The sequence below is a fragment of the Nyctereutes procyonoides genome, unplaced genomic scaffold (genome assembly GCF_905146905.1).
Source record: "Nyctereutes procyonoides isolate TBG_1078 unplaced genomic scaffold, NYPRO_anot_genome, whole genome shotgun sequence".
Taxonomy (NCBI): Eukaryota; Metazoa; Chordata; class Mammalia; order Carnivora; family Canidae; genus Nyctereutes; species Nyctereutes procyonoides.
Window position 1 is genome coordinate 63,829,776 of NW_026575049.1, and position 17,467 is coordinate 63,847,242.

At 60.9% G+C, this 17,467-nt stretch overlaps 3 protein-coding genes across 7 annotated transcripts in view; all 3 read left to right on the forward strand.

Moving 5' to 3' along the window:
- The window catches only part of EHBP1 (EH domain binding protein 1), a 315,930-nt gene extending 313,727 nt beyond the window's left edge, over nt 1–2,203 (forward strand). For all 5 annotated transcript variants that reach the window (XM_055328018.1, XM_055328020.1, XM_055328017.1 and 2 more), the window contains 2 exons: nt 782–896; nt 1,085–2,203. In XM_055328018.1, the coding sequence (XP_055183993.1) occupies nt 782–896; nt 1,085–1,175 (206 nt within the window). In that variant the 3' untranslated portion in view covers nt 1,176–2,203. The remainder of the gene's footprint in view (nt 1–781; nt 897–1,084) is intronic.
- A 381-nt stretch (nt 2,204–2,584) lies between these two features.
- On the forward strand, nt 2,585–6,073 carry LOC129512191 (collagen alpha-1(I) chain-like). The gene is made up of 6 exons (XM_055329450.1): nt 2,585–2,713; nt 3,060–3,337; nt 3,481–3,688; nt 3,830–4,256; nt 4,975–5,439; nt 5,508–6,073. The coding sequence occupies exons 1-6, from the start codon at nt 2,585–2,587 to the stop codon at nt 6,071–6,073; spliced, it is 2,073 nt and encodes a 690-aa protein (XP_055185425.1).
- Nucleotides 6,074–8,275: 2,202 nt separating this feature from the next.
- On the forward strand, nt 8,276–11,719 carry OTX1 (orthodenticle homeobox 1). The gene is made up of 3 exons (XM_055328023.1): nt 8,276–8,600; nt 9,509–9,660; nt 10,787–11,719. Exons 1-3 carry the CDS (start codon nt 8,504–8,506, stop codon nt 11,603–11,605), a joined length of 1,068 nt encoding a protein of 355 aa, XP_055183998.1. The 5' UTR covers nt 8,276–8,503; the 3' UTR covers nt 11,606–11,719.
- Nucleotides 11,720–17,467: the final 5,748 nt, after the last annotated feature.

Below are 17,467 nucleotides of genomic sequence, written 5' to 3' on the forward strand. Positions count from 1 at the left end.
AAAGACCCTGCCCCTATGTAGGGAAAGAGCACTGCCCATCGGATTTTCCAACCTTTAACGTAGGGTTTCAAAAAGAAGTATGTAATTTTTCCTTTGCAGAAGTGCTTTGATTTTAAACCACCCAGCAAACCTCTCCAAAAGAAAACTGGCTGTGATGCGATCGAGAGCTGCAGTGTAATATTGCAGAGCAAATTTATTTTTTACTTCAAAGAAAAATGCTAATTAGCCGATTCACTACTTTTAAAGTTATTGTGAAGCATATGGCGCCCAGTGTGAGATACATCCAACTGCTAAAATAGAGCGAAGAGGAAATTAGCGAAGAATGGGCTGTATGGGGTGAGCATGGGGGTGGGGGAGGAGGATAGGTTCTCAAGCAGATTCTCTAGCCTTTTCAGAGTGGTTTCTATCGCCCATCTCGGCCTCCCGCCCCCTCATTTACCCACTTCCCCCCCTCCCCTCCGGCCGAGCCTCCCTGGGCCTCTAACTCCCCTCCCCCCCTCTGGCGAAAGCAGGTGCGCACCTCCGGCCGGCCACGGCTCACACCTGGTCTCTTTTGCAGGTTCCAGCCCAGCCTCAGCCCATCTCCATCTGCGGGAAGGATTTAGGGACCTGGGCCTTGGGGTGAAATCTTCATCCAGCCGGCCACACTCCCCCTAAGACCCTCCCTAGTGGCTCCCTCACGGGGTTTGCGGAGAGATGCGAGGAGACTGGAAAAGGCGGGAAGGGGGGGAGGGTGCGCCGAGGCTCCGCGGGTGGGTAACGAGCCTCCCGTCCTCCGCAGACTGGCAGAAGACCGAGGCCCAGAAGCGGCGCGAGCAGCTCCTGCTGGACGAGCTGGTGGCCCTGGTCAACAAGCGCGACGCGCTCGTCCGCGACCTGGACGCGCAGGAGAAGCAGTGAGTGGGCGGCGGGGCCGGGAAGTTCCTGGAAAGTTGGGTGCGGGGTGCGGGGTGCGGGTGGGCCGGGCAGCCCCCGCCGGGCCGGGCCGGGCCGGGCCGCGCGGCGAGGGCGAGGGCGAGGGCGAGGGCGAGGGCGGCTTCCCCTCCGCGGAGGAGGATGAGTCTGTTTCCTGTGTGACTTCCAGGGCTGAAGAGGAAGATGAGCACTTGGAGCGGACTCTGGAACAAAACAAAGGCAAGATGGCCAAGAAAGAAGAGAAGTGTGTCCTTCAGTAGCTGCCGGACCAGACCCTCCCAACCGCGGGCGCTTGGTCCCCAGACCCGAAAATGTCAGACTCGCAGACTCGTTGTTGACTTAAAACTTTTAACGTTTTTTGGGGGGGCCTGGATTGTACTTCTTTACCACCACCACCACCACCACCCCTTTCCCTCCCTCCTTTCCAGATAATACACAGAACTCCAAAAGAGCTTTGTTTAAGGATTTTGTGTGTGTGTGTGACTTAATCATTTCCTTGAAATCATGTGAAATAAATTTGCACAGATACCTTGTGAACGATTGGTATTGAGAGTGTTCAAGAGACGGCTCAAAGAAGAAAGAAAAGAAAACCCTTCCCTCGTTATTTCCCCTCAGTTTTCGATGGGAGGAAAATTTGGAACATTTTTGTTGTTGTTATTATTGTTGTTGTTGTTGTTAATAGCATAATGGTGGGAGGGGGTACGTAAGTGGGGGATAAGAAAAATGTCATGAATGATTTTTCCAGTCCTGCCATATGTAACACTTGACTCTGTTACCTGAATTTTATAGTTAGATCATATCCAATCTACTTATTAAACTGTGTTCTATTTACCAGTGGGATTTTCTGCAGTTGTTTTGCATTTCACTGTAAGGATAATAGAGTTCCTGTCCTCTGCTCTCCTCAGAGGATGGCCCTTTAATGTAGCCTGAGACAGTCCTGTGATTTGAAGGTGAGCTGTGAGGATGGGACTAATTGACATGCATCAGTTTACAAAGACGGTTTTATCATCTGAGAATGCGCCATCTTTTTCTCCGGATAATTATTTATTACATCTAGCTCGGTCCCTACATTTTGTTGGGTCTCAACATTGGCTCAAGAATGCTGTTAGTATTTATTCTGTATTGATAAAAGTCTGTCTTGCCACTATGAGTAAATCCCCCCCAATTAATATTTTCTTCTCTAGCATAGCACTGTCATTTTTTTTGTGAAAATGGTTATCTGTTTTATTTATTACAATACTGAGTCATATATAAATTTTCAATAAAAGCAGAAACTTTCTTACCTTAACCACTGCTGCTACTTCCTTGCAATGAGAACCTGACACTGGTTTGAGAGGGTTGTGTGTCCGTAAGACCTTTCACGGGGAAAAGAAAATGGTCCTCTTGGATGCGGAGCGGGATACTAGGCTGTATTTGGAGTAAGTTCACACCATCCCAGAGGGGCCCTGCTGACACACGAATGCGAAGGAAAGCAATTAGTCGTATTTTCCTAAGCAGTGCAAACTCTCATCTTTCGTAAAGGGTCATCTCTGGTGAGAAAGCTGTGAGGAAATCTGTGATTCCACAGCACCGGAAAAGAAAAGGAAAAAAAAAAAAAACGCTAGTGTCTGTCTTGATGAATTTTCCACGTTGTTTTCGGTGGTTACTAGTGTTGCACTCCTGAGGGGAGATGGTGACTTCTGGTGACCCGCAGGCGCGGGGGTGCCGGGGTGAAGGGGAGAGGGGCCTGGTCGGCGGGAGGGAAGTGCGTGCAGGTGTGCGTGCAGGCCGTGGAGGAAAGGGAAGTGGGAACCAGAAGGTCCAGGCTCCAGGAGGAACCTGGCGATTGGGAAGCAGTTGCCACCACTGCCGCTGAGGTGCCCGAGACAAAGCAAGCTCGTTCAACAAGTCTGGGGCCCGCGACGACAGCCCCCCGCGTGGGCACCTGCGCCCGGGCCACGCGTGCCCGCGTACACGCGGACCTGGCTGTCTACACACACACAAATCCCCTCCGGAAAGTACGCAGCCGCCTTCCCCTTGCCGGTCTCTCAAAACGATACAACTTGCCAAGGTTAGAATTTCTTCTCGAAAAGGATTTTTAAGAAGTTATCGAAAAGTTACCAGAACTCAATGCAACTGAGCCTTTGCCCTTGTTACCGGAGCAGGAGGGCGGCGAGCGAGGGGCGGCTGCGCCCCGGGGCCGCTGGGTCGGCGCCTGCCCTCCCGGGAGCCTCGCCGCGCCCACGCCGCGGTGCCTCCCCCCGGGCCCGGGCCGCGCGGGCTCCCGGGGGCAGCTCGGGGGCGCAGCGCGGGCCGGCGGGGTCGGCGGGGTCGGGCCCGCGCCCCGGGCTCGCCGCGTGGGGCCCAGAGCTGCCCGCCGAGCGCAGGCGCAAGCCCGGCGCGCCGAGAGGCCCGGAACCCGGGAGCCCGCGCCGCGGGAAAGGCCCGGGGGTCGCGGCGGCGGCGGCGGCGGCGGCGGCGGCGGAGGAGGAGCGCGGCGGGCGGCGGGCGGCGGGCTGCGCGCGGAACTTCCGCCCCTGGCCGGGATCCCGCGACCCCGGAGCCAAACCCCTCCCCCCGTCCCAGGTGTCCCCCGGGGCCTGGCCGGGCCTCGAGGTCACCTCGGGGCTGGCTCCGGGGCCCGGCGGCGCCCCCCCCCCGCCCCGGCCCGGCCCGGGGGCCCGGCGCTGCGCGGACGCGCCCTCCCCGCCTGCGGCCGCCGCTCCTGGCCCGGCGTCTCCCACCTGGACACTTGCCTGGCGACCGACGGCCGCCGCCGTCCTCCGCGCCGCGTGCAAGAAACTTTCATCCCAGTCCCTCTCCCTCCCTGCACTCCTCCCGCTCCCTCTCTTTCTTTTCTTAATCCCGGGGTTTTACGGGTTGAGCATTAAGAAAAATCTCCTGCAATTTGGGATTAGATAAATATGCTCATTAGAGGGGCGCGCGCGGGGGGGGGGGCTGTGCTACTCGATACGTCCCAACTTCCCCGAGACCGCGGCAGCATCTGGAGCGAGAGCGCCGGCCGCCCGCGAGGCGGGCCCTGGGGACCGGCGGGCACATTCCTGCGCGCACGGCCGCCCCGCCGCAGCCGCCGGCGGCTCGGGGCCCGGACGGGGCAGGCGCGCGACGGGTGGCGGGGCCGCGACCGGGGCACGCGGCCGGGGCCCGGGGCGCGCAGGCCGGGCCGGGCCGGGCTGGGCCGGGCTGGGCCGGGGACGCCCGCGGGGACCTGCCCGCGAACCCGGGGCCCTCCTGCCCGCGCCTCTCCCCGGAACCGCAGGCGGGGTGCGCCTCACTCCTTCCTCCAGACGCCTGCCCGTCGCGGGGGCTGCGCCCAGGGGGCCTCAGAGGACCTAGGACTTGTGTCCCCGCCCGGGTCCGGGTCAGCGCTGCGCTCTGCGCAGTTTCTTTTCCTCTTAAAGCTTTTTCTTTCCTGTGGTTTTTTTTTTTCTCTCCCTTTTCTCTCGTTCTTTTATTGTTTTTTCTCTCTCTCTCCTCCCTCCGTGTGTGTGTGTGTGTGTGTGTGTGTGTGTGTGTGTGTGTCTTTCTTTCCCTTTTGTGAATGGGCTGCGGTGTCTTTGTTCTGGAGAGAAGCGCCCGTGTCGCTGACTTTTGTGAACCAGAGAAGGATCTTGTAAAACCTCCTTTTCTCCTTCATACTCGCCCACTCCCACCCCTCCTCCTCTGCCCCTTTGATTAGATGTTCCCTCATCGTACCCCCCCCAACAAAAAAATGTAATTTCGTTGGTCTGGCGGCCACTTTCTTTGAACATTAGCTCGCTTTCAGCTCCAACTTCAATTAGAAGGAGTTGATTTTGAGAGATCAACAAAAGAACCGACCAAAGCCTTATTAAAGGTCCTAAGAAGATCTCCCGGGTCCTTTGAGAAGCAGTTAAGGAAACAGTGTGCCCTCCATCATATTCTGTTACCGTATTTTATTCGGGCTCCAAAGGAAAGTGTCGCTTGGGGGGAGGGGGAAGTACTTTGATGAGCGGCGGCCTCGGCCCCTTTTGACTGCGCGGCTCCCCCTTCCTCTCCTCCTCCTCCTCCTCCTCCTCCTCCTCCTCCTCCTCGCCCCAGCCCCGTCCGCTCGGGGGCCCGACCTCGCGGCCCCGGCGGCGGGCGCTCCCACGGCGCGGCGCCCCGCGGCTCCCGGACTCGCCCTCGCGCTCACTCCTGCTCAAACTTTTCACTCCGCCTGTTGGGATGGAGGGGAGGGGGGACTAGGGAAGCCGGGGAGGAATTCCTCGAAAGGGACCCAAGTGGTGCCTAATATTCAGAAGGAGGTGCCGCCAAGAGGAACCGCCTGGCTCAAGGTTGGGGCGAAACCTTTTTTGGGGGGTGGGGGTGGGGGCGGGGGGGCGCTTGGAGACGTCCAGCAGGTACGCGGGCTTGAGAAGTTTGTTCGGCTGGGAAATGGGCTTCGCCATACGAACAATCCGGGGCGACGGCCCCGAGGAGGCTCCCTCTGCGGCGCGGGAGGAGGAGACGGAGGCCGGGGGGCTGTGGCCGCGGCTGCCGCCCCCGCCCCCGCCCCCGCCCCCGGTGCGGGGCGACCGCGAAGGAGGCGGGGTGCGGAAGGGAAAGTTTCCCGTTAAGACCTCCCGGGGCAGGAGGAGAGGGGCGCGGAACGGTACGGGGGCAGGAGCCGCGGGGCTCCAACGCCCGAGGAGCCGCGCCGAGGACCGGCGCGCGGGCCCCGGGGGACGCGCAGCAGCGGGGAAGCGGCGGGGCCTCCCCCGCGGGGGCCGAGCGGGCGCGGGGCCCGAGGCGCCCAGGCGGGGTCCGCGCCCCCCGCGCCCCCGGCCCCCGGCGCCCCCGCGGCGTCCGTCTGCAGGCGGCGGCGCGGGGAAGGGGGCCGCTGGGGCCCGGGGCGCCGCCCGCGGGGAGCCGGGGGGGCCCCCACTGCCCTGCAGCCCGCGGCTCCGGACTCCTCGAGCGCACGGCCCCGCCGCCGAGCCGGGTGGCGCGCGGGAGAGCCCGGGAACCGGTTCCCCGGCCCCGCGTCTCCTCTCCGCCACTCCCTCGCGGGCGCCGACAGGGCGAGCGAAGGGCGGGGACCCCCCCCCCCGGGCCGGCCTCGGGTCCCGCGTCCCCCCTCCGCCGACGGGCCCTGGCGCTGCGGCCGCTGTCCTCGCCTCGCTCTGCGCCGCGTTTGTCAGCCCAGCCCCGGAGTTAGCGCGCGCCCGGGGCGGGGCGGGCGGGCGCCGAGGGCGGGGTGCAGGGGGCGGAGGAGGGCGGGGGCGCGCGGAGGTAACCCCCGGCTCGGGCTGCCATTGCCCGGCTCGCTGTCACTCAGCCCGCGCGGGGCCGGGGATTGGCAGCACGGCCCCGTTACGCACTCACCTCGCGTTCACATACCCGGGGAGGGCAGTAGAAAGGTGATCAATCTTCATCAGGCTACATTTCCAATCACCTAAACAACCCGGCAAGACAAGCCACTCCGACAAGGTAAACCGCTTGATTTATTTAGTTTGCAAAGTGCCTCGGCGGGACTCCCCTGGCCCCCGCCGCCTCCGCGCTGCACCCGGACTGCGACTGCAGCCTCGAGCCGCCCCCCAACTCTGCCCCTCTCACCCCCCACCCGCCTACCCCTTGCGGCCCCTCGGCGCGGTCCCGGGCGACGTGGCGTCTCGGGGACGCGTGGGGCTTTGCAAACAAAGTGTCTGTGCAATAAAGTGAAACCTGGAGGGGGGACCCGCACAAAGCCACCAGGAAGAAAGAGAAGGCAGGAGGGAAGTTGGGGAAAGCAAGAACCCCGGGGAGCCGGGACCCGCCGTCCGGCCCGGCGAGTAACCCCCGCGCCCTCTGTCTTTGCAGGTCGGCTGCCCCGCGGGCCTGCGCGAGGGCGCGAGGTAGATGGTGAGCGGCCCCGGCAGCCGAGGGCAGGTAAGCAGACAGCGCGGGGCCGCCCTGGCTCCGGGAGCGCGGCGCCTGTTCCCAGCCCCCGGCCCCCGAGCCGGTCCCCGCTCCCCAGGCCCCCGGCAGGTGGGCGGGGCTGGGGGGCGTCCTGGCTCCGCTCCGGGCGCGCGGAGGACCCCCGATCTCCGCCGCGGCCCCGCGCCCCCTCCCCCGCCTCCTCCGAAGTCAGCGAGCTCAAGTGCTAAGTTTGAAGAAAGTCTTTGGAAACTCACGCTGCAGCTCGGCAGCGGCGCGGCGGCCCGGCGAGCCCCCCTCTCTCGGGCCCCGGAGCCCCGGGCTGCCCCTCCTTCGCCCCCCTTTCCCTGCCAGCTGGGGTCCCCCAGCCCAGACCGTGGGGCCTGGAGGAGGGGCGCGGGAGGCCGCCCCGGCTCTCCCCGCCCTCCCCGAACTCCCCAGCCCGGCCCCGGGCCTGCTTTGAATCCCCCGCGACGCGGGGTGCAGCGCAGGGTCCCCTGGGGCCCCGGCCGCGCCCCCCAGCTCCACTCCCTGCCGCTGAGAACGGCGCCTCGCGGGGAGGCGAGCGGGGAGCCAGGCTTCGACCTGGCGGCCCGGGTCAGCGCGGGCTGCGCCGCCGAGGCCTAGTCGCGTCGGCCCTGGGCAGGGTCCTGGGCCGCGGGCCCGGCGGGCGGGACAGGCCGGGAGCACGCGGGGGCGCGGCGCCCGGGCCTCCCTGATCCGCGACCCCTCGGGGCGCCGGGCGGGCCGCCCTCCGGCCTCCGCCCGGGCCGCTCAGTCCGCAGCCAGCAGCGGGCAGAAGGCAGCGGCGGCGGGCGGGCGCTGTCGGGGAGGGGGCCTGCGGCGGGGCCTGGGCGCCCCTGACCCCCCGCCGCGCCCTGGCGCCCCCGCGGCCCCCGCGGCCGCGTCTCCAGGCCGCCCGTGGGCCCGGGCCTGTTACTGCGGCCCAGGTGTGCTGGGCTCCCCGGGGAGCGGCCTCTCCGCGGCCCGGCGCTGAGAGGTCAACTGGCAGGGTGGCCGTGGGCTCGGGGGGCCCAGACCCAGCGGGGAGACCCTTGCAGGAGCGCACCCTAAGTGGGCCCTGCCACCCAGAGAGGCCCAGGTGCCGCCAGCCTCCCGCGGCGCCTCACCTTAGCTCTCCCCGACCCTCCACCTTTTCATCCCGCTTTTCAAAAACATTTTGAAACGAAACGAAACAACCTCTGGTGCCCTGGGCAGCCTGCCTCACTGGCGCCGAGTAAACGTTTGCTTTTGCAGTATGGAGGCCGGCTCCTACCCGACCAGAATTTGGCCTAGACTTGGGACCTTGCACACCCGGCGTTTTAGGCCCTCACTTTCCAGCTTGGCCCTGCTTTTAGCCTCTCCGCACTCCTAGCGACGCCCCACGAGGGTCTTTTACCCATTCCACGCCTGAGAAGAGGCGATGACGATCCAGAAAAGCTGACTTTTCAAAGAAGCTGTGGTCCTCCGGCCAAGGCCTTGTAGAGCCAAGCTGACCGCCCTTCCGAGTTCCGCAGCCTGCGTGCCCTCCCCAGCCCCCGGCTGCTCGCCTCCGACGAGACCAGGAAACCGAGATGGCTCCCAGTCACTGTTTACCTGTGTCTCCTGTCTCCATAGGCCGGGCCCCCCCCCCCGACGCAGCAGAGTTTGAAGGACTGCGCAGTGGGAGCCCCGCACTGCGCCTGGCCCCGGCCCCCTGGATCCGTCCGGGCGCCTCCACCCGGCTGTTAGCATGATGTCTTACCTCAAACAACCCCCATATGGCATGAACGGGCTGGGCCTGGCCGGGCCAGCCATGGACCTCCTGCACCCTTCCGTGGGCTACCCGGGTGAGCACCAGTCCCTGCCCCCAGCCCCTGCAAATCTTGGGGACGCCCAGACTCTTGAGTTTGAGCACACACTTGGTGTCTGAGGAGGCCCGGGGAGTCGGATGGCAGGTCTGCCTGCTGTGCTCTGCACGCTGCCGGCTCACAGGGCAGTGGCGGGTGCATGAGGCAGGCCAGGCCAGTGAAGCTGGGCAAGCCGTCTCTTGTGGTCCCACCACCAGCACAGGGCCCATTTACCCAAGGATTCGTTTCTCATGGGTGGCTTTTTTGGTGTGTGTGTGTGTGTGTGTATGTGTGTGAATCTATTCCTTTCCTCCCAATGTTGAAAGAGAGATTTGGACACTCTCTAGGCCCTGACAGGAAGGGCCAGGCTTTTCTTATGGGAAGTGACTGGCTGAGACGAAGAAGAGGGGCTCTCCCTCCCTAACTGAATTGTCCTCTACATCCGTTGTCTGCACCAACTTTTGCACCGTGGATGTGGAAGGCTTGAGCCGCCTCCCAGCTCCCCTCGCCCCAGCTCCCGCTCCTTCATCTCCACTTGTTCCCTCGAAAAGCGTTTTCCAGGTGGTGTGTCTGCGCACCCCTTTCCCATCCTCCAGCCAGGGGATGTGTTGGGGGGGAGGTGGTGAAGGAAGGGAGATTGTATAACTTCTTTTCCTTTCTTAACCTCCGAGAGGCAGGGAAGGGGGCAATTCTGGAGTCTTGACGACACTGGTTCCCAGTCGCACACATGCACTTTCTCCCACCTGTGGCCTCTCAGGCTCGGCCTCCTGGGGGAGTTTTCTTTCGCTTGGAGCTTGGCTTGCTTTTGCAACGGCCTCGCACAGAGCCCTGCCAGGGGCCTGTCTGCGTCGTCTAGCGCGGTCCGCGTGGCCACCGCTGACCCGAGGCGCCCCCGCGTGTCCCCTCAGCCACCCCGCGGAAGCAGCGGCGGGAGCGCACCACCTTTACACGCTCGCAGCTGGACGTGCTGGAGGCGCTCTTCGCCAAGACTCGCTACCCTGACATCTTCATGCGCGAGGAGGTGGCGCTCAAGATCAACCTGCCGGAGTCCAGAGTCCAGGTGCGCGTGCCCAGGGCTCCGGAGTCGGGCCGGGCCCTGGGGCAGCGGGCTGGGGAGGGTCGGGCCGGCGGCCGGCGGTGGGGCGGTGGGGCGGTGGGGCGGGCCCGCGGCGGGCCAGGCCCTCTCCGACTCCCCCTAGCGCCCGGCCCGGCGAGGGGCCCCGCTGGAGGGCCCGCTCAGAGCCCTGCCCTGGCCGCCTCCCGCGGCCCCTGCAGCTGGGAGTCCTCAGGCTGTCGGGAGGGCAGGCGGGGCTCCCGAGCGCCAGGCGCCCGGGGTGCTGAGTTGGGCCTCCGCCCTCGCCCCGCGTCCCCGGGATCCTGGAGGCGGCCGAGTGGGGCTCGGCCGGAGCCTGGCGCCCTGTCGGGGCGCGCCCCGGGGGGGCGCAGGTTTGGGGAGATGCTCCCTTCGCCCCGGGAGGATGCCAAACGCAAAACCCGGCTACGGGCCTGGCTTGCTTCTGGTTTTTGCGATAAAAGTCCTGTTTGGATTATAACTCCGACCTCTCAAGGGCCTTTTATCTCGCCTCCCTTGCCCTCGAGGCCCGGGAAAGAACCTGGAGAACGCCCGAGCCCTGTGCCGGGGCCCTCCAAGGGGCGTGAGAACTTTGTGCCACTTGGTTCCCCACTTGGAGCCAAGACGCCCAACGAAACTGTGCTCGGGCTTGCTCCCGGGGCGCCCCGAGGGCACGGCCTCTGGTCGGCCTCCCGGCCTGCCGCCGCCGCCGCCCAAATTCCCGCCTGGCCCAGGCCGGGGCCTCCAGGGCCCGGCTGGCTCCCCCTGGGACGCGGTGGCCGCCCCGCCCCGCAGTGCCCCTCCGCCTCCGCCGCGTCGTGCGCCCCGTTCAGAGAGGACGGGCCTCCCCGCGTGCGCGGGGCTGTTGGGGAGCGGCCAGCGGCAGCTCAGAGGTGCCTGGACTTCTACTGGACGGACGCAGGCGTTCCGCCCGGGGGCGGACTTGCGCTGGGGGTGGGGAGGTGCACAGCCCCGCTTCCCGGAGGAGGATCTTCCACCAGGAGGATGGGGCGGGTGGCGGAGCTGGGCCCGCGGGGCGGGGGCTGGCCCGGCCGGGCGGCGCGCGAGCTCCAGGGACCCCCTGACGCGCTCTTCCCTCCTCGGGCCGCTGCAGGTCTGGTTCAAGAACCGCCGCGCCAAATGCCGCCAGCAGCAGCAGAGCGGGAGCGGGACCAAGAGCCGCCCGGCCAAGAAGAAGTCGTCCCCGGTGCGGGAGAGCTCGGGCTCGGAAAGCAGCGGCCAGTTCACGCCGCCCGCCGTGTCCAGCTCCGCCTCGTCCTCCAGCTCGGGATCCGGCGCCTCCGCCAACCCGGCGGCGGCCGCGGCGGCAGGCCTGGGCGGGAACCCGGCGGTGGCCGTCCCGTCGTCGTTGAGCACGCCGGCCGCCTCGTCCATCTGGAGTCCGGCCTCCATCTCGCCGGGCTCCGCGCCCGCGTCCGTGTCGGTGCCCGAGCCCCTGGCCGCGCCCAGCAACGCGTCTTGCATGCAGCGCTCGGTCGCCGCCGGCGCCGCCTCGGCCGCCGCCTCTTACCCCATGTCCTACAGCCAGGGCGGCAGCTACGCGCAGGGCTACCCCGCGCCCTCCTCGTCCTACTTCGGCGGCGTGGACTGCAGCTCGTACCTGGCGCCCATGCACTCGCATCACCACCCGCACCAGCTCAGCCCGATGGCACCCTCCTCGATGGCCGGCCACCACCACCACCACCCGCACGCCCACCACCCGCTGAGCCAGTCCTCGGGCCACCACCACCACCACCACCACCACCACCACCAGGGCTACGGCGGCTCGGGGCTCGCCTTCAACTCCGCCGACTGCTTGGATTACAAGGAGCCTGGGGCCGCCGCCGCTTCCTCCGCCTGGAAACTCAACTTCAATTCGCCCGACTGTCTGGACTATAAGGACCAGGCCTCGTGGCGGTTCCAGGTCTTGTGAGCCCAGGAGTGGAAGGAAGAAGAGAAGAAACGCAACTACCTGCGCCCTCCGTGGTCCCCGTCCTGTTGCTGCTGCTGCACCGCCCGCCTTTGCCTCGGCTTCTGCAGACCTGAATTTTGACGCCCCTAAAAGATGCCCTTTGCCTGCACTGCCGCCCTCCTCGTTCTGCCACTTGTTTGGGGGATGTGCAGACCCGCCCACCCCTCGGATGAGGAGACCGGCGCCCCGGCCTGGCCCACAAGTTCTGCCCACGTGGGGAGGGCTGTGTGCTCTCCCCCCCGCCTCCAGCCCTAACGAACTCCTAAGCCAACTCTCTTCCAGTCTCTCTGGGCAGTCGTTATGCACTTGCGGCCTTCGGAGGCTCGTTGCTCTGACTCGCTGTTTGAGCCCTACACTTTTATTTATTCTTTCTGGACACTGGAGTCACTAACTGGCATGTGTCTGCCCTTTGGAGTGCACCCCCACTCTGCCCCAAATCAAAACAACTTCTGAGTGTTTCTCGATTGCAGACTACCGCTCCCTCGGCTGCCCTCGGCCCCGCTCCCCGCCTGCGGGCCAGACCTTCCCGGCGCTTCCTCCTCCCCGGCGGGCTGCGCTGGGACAAGGCCCCGGGGAGGAGCGCGCCCCCAGCCTCTCGCGCACAGCCCCGCCCTGCGTAGAACTGGCTCAAGCTTCCGCCTCGGCGGGAATGCTGTACATAGTCGGGTCCGTTCCAGGGACCACTTAAACTTTTTAGTTGCTGTTGGTTGAACTGAACAGATCTCGTCTTAGCGCCCAGGAAATAGAACTCTAAGATATATACAGCATATATATACATATATATACACACATATATATAAAACAAAAGCAAAAAATATTTTCCCTCTGTCCCCCCTCCTCTCTCTTCCTTAAACGATGGCGCTTTTTTTTTTTTTTCAGTTGTTGCAAAGCTGACCTGCCCTCTCACACCTTCTCCCTCTGTGTATTTATTAACGAGAACCTTCTGGTTCCAGGAAGCTGGGCGCGGAGGGTCGGGAGGGTCCAGAGAGTGTGGAGGCAACAGCCAAGTCAGGGTACAGGGGAGGGGGCTAGGCCGGGCGGGGACGTAGGACCGAGCCCTTCCCCAGGTCGAAGCACAGGGTCGCCAGTTCTGGTTTAGAGACCAATCACAAAAGAAAACAAAACAAAACAAAACAAAAAAAAAAACAAATAAAAATACGGCATTAAGGAAAAACAAACAAACCAACCCAGGCCCCAAGCCCCAGTTCCAATTCCTCTGTCGGCTTCTCTCTCTTTAAACAACCCTGTTTTGTCTAGTGAGTTTTTAGTGCACCTTCTTCCTCCGAAATCTGCGGAGAGCCCCGCGCCTGTGTATCAGTTTTGGCTTTGGCCTTTTCGTCCAGTAGGTGGGAAAGTAATTTGTAAATTTGATTTGTCCGATGTGAAGATCACAAATTACTTGTTGAAATGTAAGGCAGTCCCCCTTCCTCCCCCTTTATCTACATTATTTCCCGAAAATAAATGCAAATTAATGAATGGCTTGTCAGTGTTGCTCTTCTGATTCCAGCCCCAGGTCCTGGTCTCGGGGAGCCTAAAAGGAGGGGAAACTCTCGAGTTAATACCCTCGCGTGTTAATGACCTGTGTGAAGCAGGAGGCCGTACGATAGGGAGGGAGGAGTGTCCAGAGGACGTTCTCCTGGGGAGGGTCCTACCCTCCCGGTCAGCTGGGCCTCTCCCCCTCCCCCCCCAGGCGTTTTGACCCCGCATCCCCTCTCGCCTTCCAGGACAGAGACAGGTGTCAGGACTCAATTCCCGAAGCAATTCCTTTCTCTTCAGAGGCAGGAACCTGGCACTGATTTCTTCACCCTAATTGCCTGCACCAGACAGAGGAGGGGGAGGGGAAGAGGGTCGGGAGGCGGGAAAGGATAGCTCTGTAATGCTCTCAGAGCCGAGCCAAAAAGGAAAAGAAAACAAAACGACAAAAAAAAAAAAAAAAAAAAAAAAAAAAAACCCGATCCGTGTCCTGCATGTTGGCAGCAGACAACCCTCCTTTCTGCTGAGCTGTCCCGGGTGGCTTCGCGGCGGCTGCGGGGATCCGAGTCATTCCTCCCACGTGCTAAGAGGCCCCTCCAAACCCTCCGGCTCCTGCCGGGAGGAGCCAAGTGGGCTTTTGCGTAGGGCGAAGTTTCTTGAAAACGCAAACATTAAAAAGAAAATCTAGAAGAGTCGACCGGGACGCGCGTCTCACTTCGGCGGGGGAAGAGGACGGGGTCGGGAGGGAGGGACGGTTCGACCCGGGCCCGAGCGGAGAGCGGGAGGTGCGAGCGCCTGGCCTGACGCCTCCGGCCGCGCGGCCCACCGGCTGCCCCGCTCGCCCGCGGGCGGGAAGGAAATGAGGAAACAACGAAAAGTTCCCTGCCAAGTGACCGACGCCCCCGATTCTTCTCCCTCCGCGTGAGGCCCGAGAACACGACGCGGGGTCGCGTTGGGAGAACGACCCCCGGCTCGGGGGCCCGCGCGGAGCCCGGCCTCGGGGGCTGCGAGCTCCGGGGGCGGGAAAGGCGCCTCCGCCGCGGCCTCCCCGCGCCCGGGCCCCGCAGGCCCCGCAGGCCCCGCCGCCTCGGCGCAGCCCCCCCCCCCCGCGCCTGGAGGCGGAGCCGGGGAGCGCCCCGGAGCGCCGGGGCCCCTGGAGCGGGGCGGCACGTGCGGCCCGGTTCCCCCCCCTGCAGCCGCCGAGGCCCCCTCCCCCGCGGCGCCCCGGGGCCCCAGGCGCCCCCCTGGCGGCTCGGGGGAGCGAGGCCCGGGGCCCGGAGCCCCGGAGCGGCGCGCTTGGACGGCTGCGGCCTCGAGCCAGGTACTCAACCCCGGGGGCGCGGGCTCCCGCGTGGGCTCCCAGGGCCCCTGACGCCGCCGAACTTCACACCTGGGGGGGGCGCGCCCCGGGGCCGGGCCGCCCGGCGGCGTCTAGAAGCTTCGGCGCCTGCGTACTTCGTCGCCGGGGCCGCTGCTGGCGCGCGGAGGCCCGGCGGGAGTTCCCGCCCGGGGCGCGGGGCGCGAGGCTTCGAGCAGAGGCACGTGCTCCTCCCGGGCCTCCCGGCCCCCGCGCTGGGGCTCCGCAGGCCGCCGGGCCGCGGGCGCGAGGAAGAGCGGGCTGCAGCGTGGCGGCGGCGGCGGCGGGGGGGGCGGCGCAGGGCCCCTCGCGGCCCCCACCTGGCCGCCTCCCGGGGCGGCGGGGCCCGGCCTCGGGCTCGGGTGCGGCTGGCGCAGGTGAAGCCCCCGAGCAGGCGGAGCGACGGGAGCCGTCCAGCGACGAGGAGCGCGGCCGCCCCGCTGCTGCGCCCCACGAGGCCCCCGCGCCCGCGCTGCTCCGCCCGCCGGACCCGGGAGCTCAGCCCGGCGCGGCCCCGTGACCCGCGGAGCCCTGGGCCCGGCCCGAGGACAGCGCCGGCCGCGCGGGCGCCCGTCGGCGGGGACCGTGCAGGACTCGGCTGGCTCCTGAGACTAGGGAGGCGCTTCTCTAGATTGTGAAAACAAAAACAACAACAACAAAAAAAAAATTTTAAAAAAAGAAAGAAAATCCTTAAAGCTAGAGAGTATTAACGCACACAGGTCAAAAGAGGCTGAATGTCAAATTCAGGGCTGCTACGTCATTGGGAGCAAAGAGCAGTGGTTTGGTTTATTGTGTCAAGAGCCGATGATTACTTTTGCCACGTATTTTGTTGAAAATAGCACTTTCACAAATAAACTCCTTTTCTTTTTTCCGACTGTGGAAATGAATGCTGAGCTCCCTACTCGGCAGCGCTGTTACTGATGTCACTAAGCACTGGCGGGCACTAAGGTTTTCTTTAGGTACAGAAATAAAACGTATCTGGTATATTAAATGCAGTTAATATATACGTTATTGGTAAAGAAAATCTGTATCATTACTATTCAAGACCAAAAAAAAAAATCACTTGGCTTCCGATGCAGAATTAATTTAAGAACAGCCACAAGATATCTTTATAAAATTCCTTAATTGAAAACCAATCAAATTCTCAACGAGTTATTCTATATTTTCCACACTTTCCCTTCCCCCATACATTTTAATGTCTAAAACGAGAATTTTAAAAAAAAAAAACCTCCTGAGGTTTAACTGATGAAGATTTTCTTCAACAATATAACACTTGAAGTAAGAACTAACTAAAAAGATAAATTCGAAATAATAACTATTTCTTGACGACGAGAAAAATCTCTCCATTATCTTTAAGAAAGAACCTATTTAATTAAACGTGTGGGTGTCTGGAATATACTTTTTTTGGAAAGGAGAGGCTTTATTTTTGGTAAATTGTTCCTGAAAAAGCAGTTATGCCTTAATCATCCTGTTGGTATTTACTGATACCCGAAAAAAAGAATTGGATTATTTTGTGAGGGAGGGGGAACATGCCATTTTGACCTGGTGATTGTTTAATCATGCTTTAAAAATGAATTGGATTTTACTTAAAACACGTTAGGGGCAGTCTTTCAATTGCTTTTGAAAACAAAAATATTTTCCAAAAAATCTTCAGCAACTTAGGTTGAAATGGCACTAACGGTACAGCCAAAGTTGCAACTGCTTTTAATATGTCTGATTTTTTTTCCTTAGGGAAAAATAAAGCACAGAAGTGTATGGTGTGCTCACAGTGAAACTGCATATTCCTCTAGTTATGAAATTGTGCATTCGGGGTTCTAGGACTATTCGGAGACAAGGATATGCCTCCAAATATTTTGGAGTGCTTTCTAATCAAGTAGGACTTAGCTCGATTGAATCAATGGTGACCCACCAGAATTTAAACATGGACAATCCATTGTGTTTCTAAAAATTGTACACCTCCTATCCCCTTTGGATAGTTTACTTGGGCTAATATAATCAAAGACACAAAGCTCCATTTCATTACAAAGGTCACAAATACTTCATTTTTTCAGAGGTTAATCTTTATTGAACAGCTTATGAAACAATTTTAGAGAACTTTAGAAATTCTTTTAAAGTGGATTGTAAAACTAGGATTTAAGGAACTTTAGTCACAGTTTCTTCAGGATTGAAGTGGAGTATAAATAAATCATAACTAATTTTGATAGTTGGCATAAAATTAATGAAAGTGTAGGAATAAATGGCCTCTGATTCAACAAAGTGTCTAAAGAGCTTATAAAATATTTTTAGTATGCAAATATTCTCATGTATGTTCAAAGCTCTGAATGCTTACAAGATATACCATCGTCTGTCGTAGCTATTTAAATGTAGGCATCAAATTTTCTTTTTGAAGTTTACTTACAAATTTTTATTGTGAAATAGACGTAGAAAAGAAAGTATAAAACATGTAAGTTTTAAAGGGAAAAGAAAATTTACGCGGAGCAACATGTTTTTAAATACTTAGAAAAGTAGATTTGGGGTTATTTACAAAATTCGTGTCTAAATTTGCTACATAAATTACTACTATTTATGTTTCAGGGATTTTGTTAAATCTTTTAAAACAGTGACTATTAATATATAGGGACACCTTTTTAAGGCAGAAAAACAATTACAGTCATAGGAGGTAGAAGTTCTATAGGCCTTTGAAAATAGGTATTTTTTTATGTAATTGTGCTTTATGTCTATTTATATATTTAATGAAGGAGCACCAAAAAAAAAATCTTCTTCTTGTTTCTTAAGCATGGATATTTGACCTCCATGCAGAGCTACTGCTTCAGCTCTTGATTTCATTTCTGATGACCCTCAAATCTATATTCCCAGCTCAGACCTTTCTGTTGGGCTTCATACACCTGTACATCTACTGAGAAGAAGCCATTGGATTTTAGCTCTATGCTAAAGATACAATATCTGGGACTTGCTTTAAGAGGAAGAAAAGGAATGAGTGGAGTATAGATAAA

What these genes read in the sequence shown, in the direction of transcription:
- LOC129512191 (XM_055329450.1), top strand. Translation starts at nt 2,585, where the DNA reads ATGGTGACTTCTGGTGACCCGCAGGCGCGGGGGTGCCGGGGTGAAGGG. An exon ending in CGCCGTCCTCCGCGCCGCGT is followed by an intron (nt 3,689 to 3,829) that starts GCAAGAAACTTT and finishes TATGCTCATTAG; the next exon opens with AGGGGCGCGCGCGGGGGGGG. An exon ending in CCTCAGAGGACCTAGGACTT is followed by an intron (nt 4,257 to 4,974) that starts GTGTCCCCGCCC and finishes TCCTCGCCCCAG; the next exon opens with CCCCGTCCGCTCGGGGGCCC.
- OTX1 (XM_055328023.1), top strand. Translation starts at nt 8,504, where the DNA reads ATGATGTCTTACCTCAAACAACCCCCATATGGCATGAACGGGCTGGGC. An exon ending in CCCTTCCGTGGGCTACCCGG is followed by an intron (nt 8,601 to 9,508) that starts GTGAGCACCAGT and finishes GTGTCCCCTCAG; the next exon opens with CCACCCCGCGGAAGCAGCGG. An exon ending in TGCCGGAGTCCAGAGTCCAG is followed by an intron (nt 9,661 to 10,786) that starts GTGCGCGTGCCC and finishes GGGCCGCTGCAG; the next exon opens with GTCTGGTTCAAGAACCGCCG.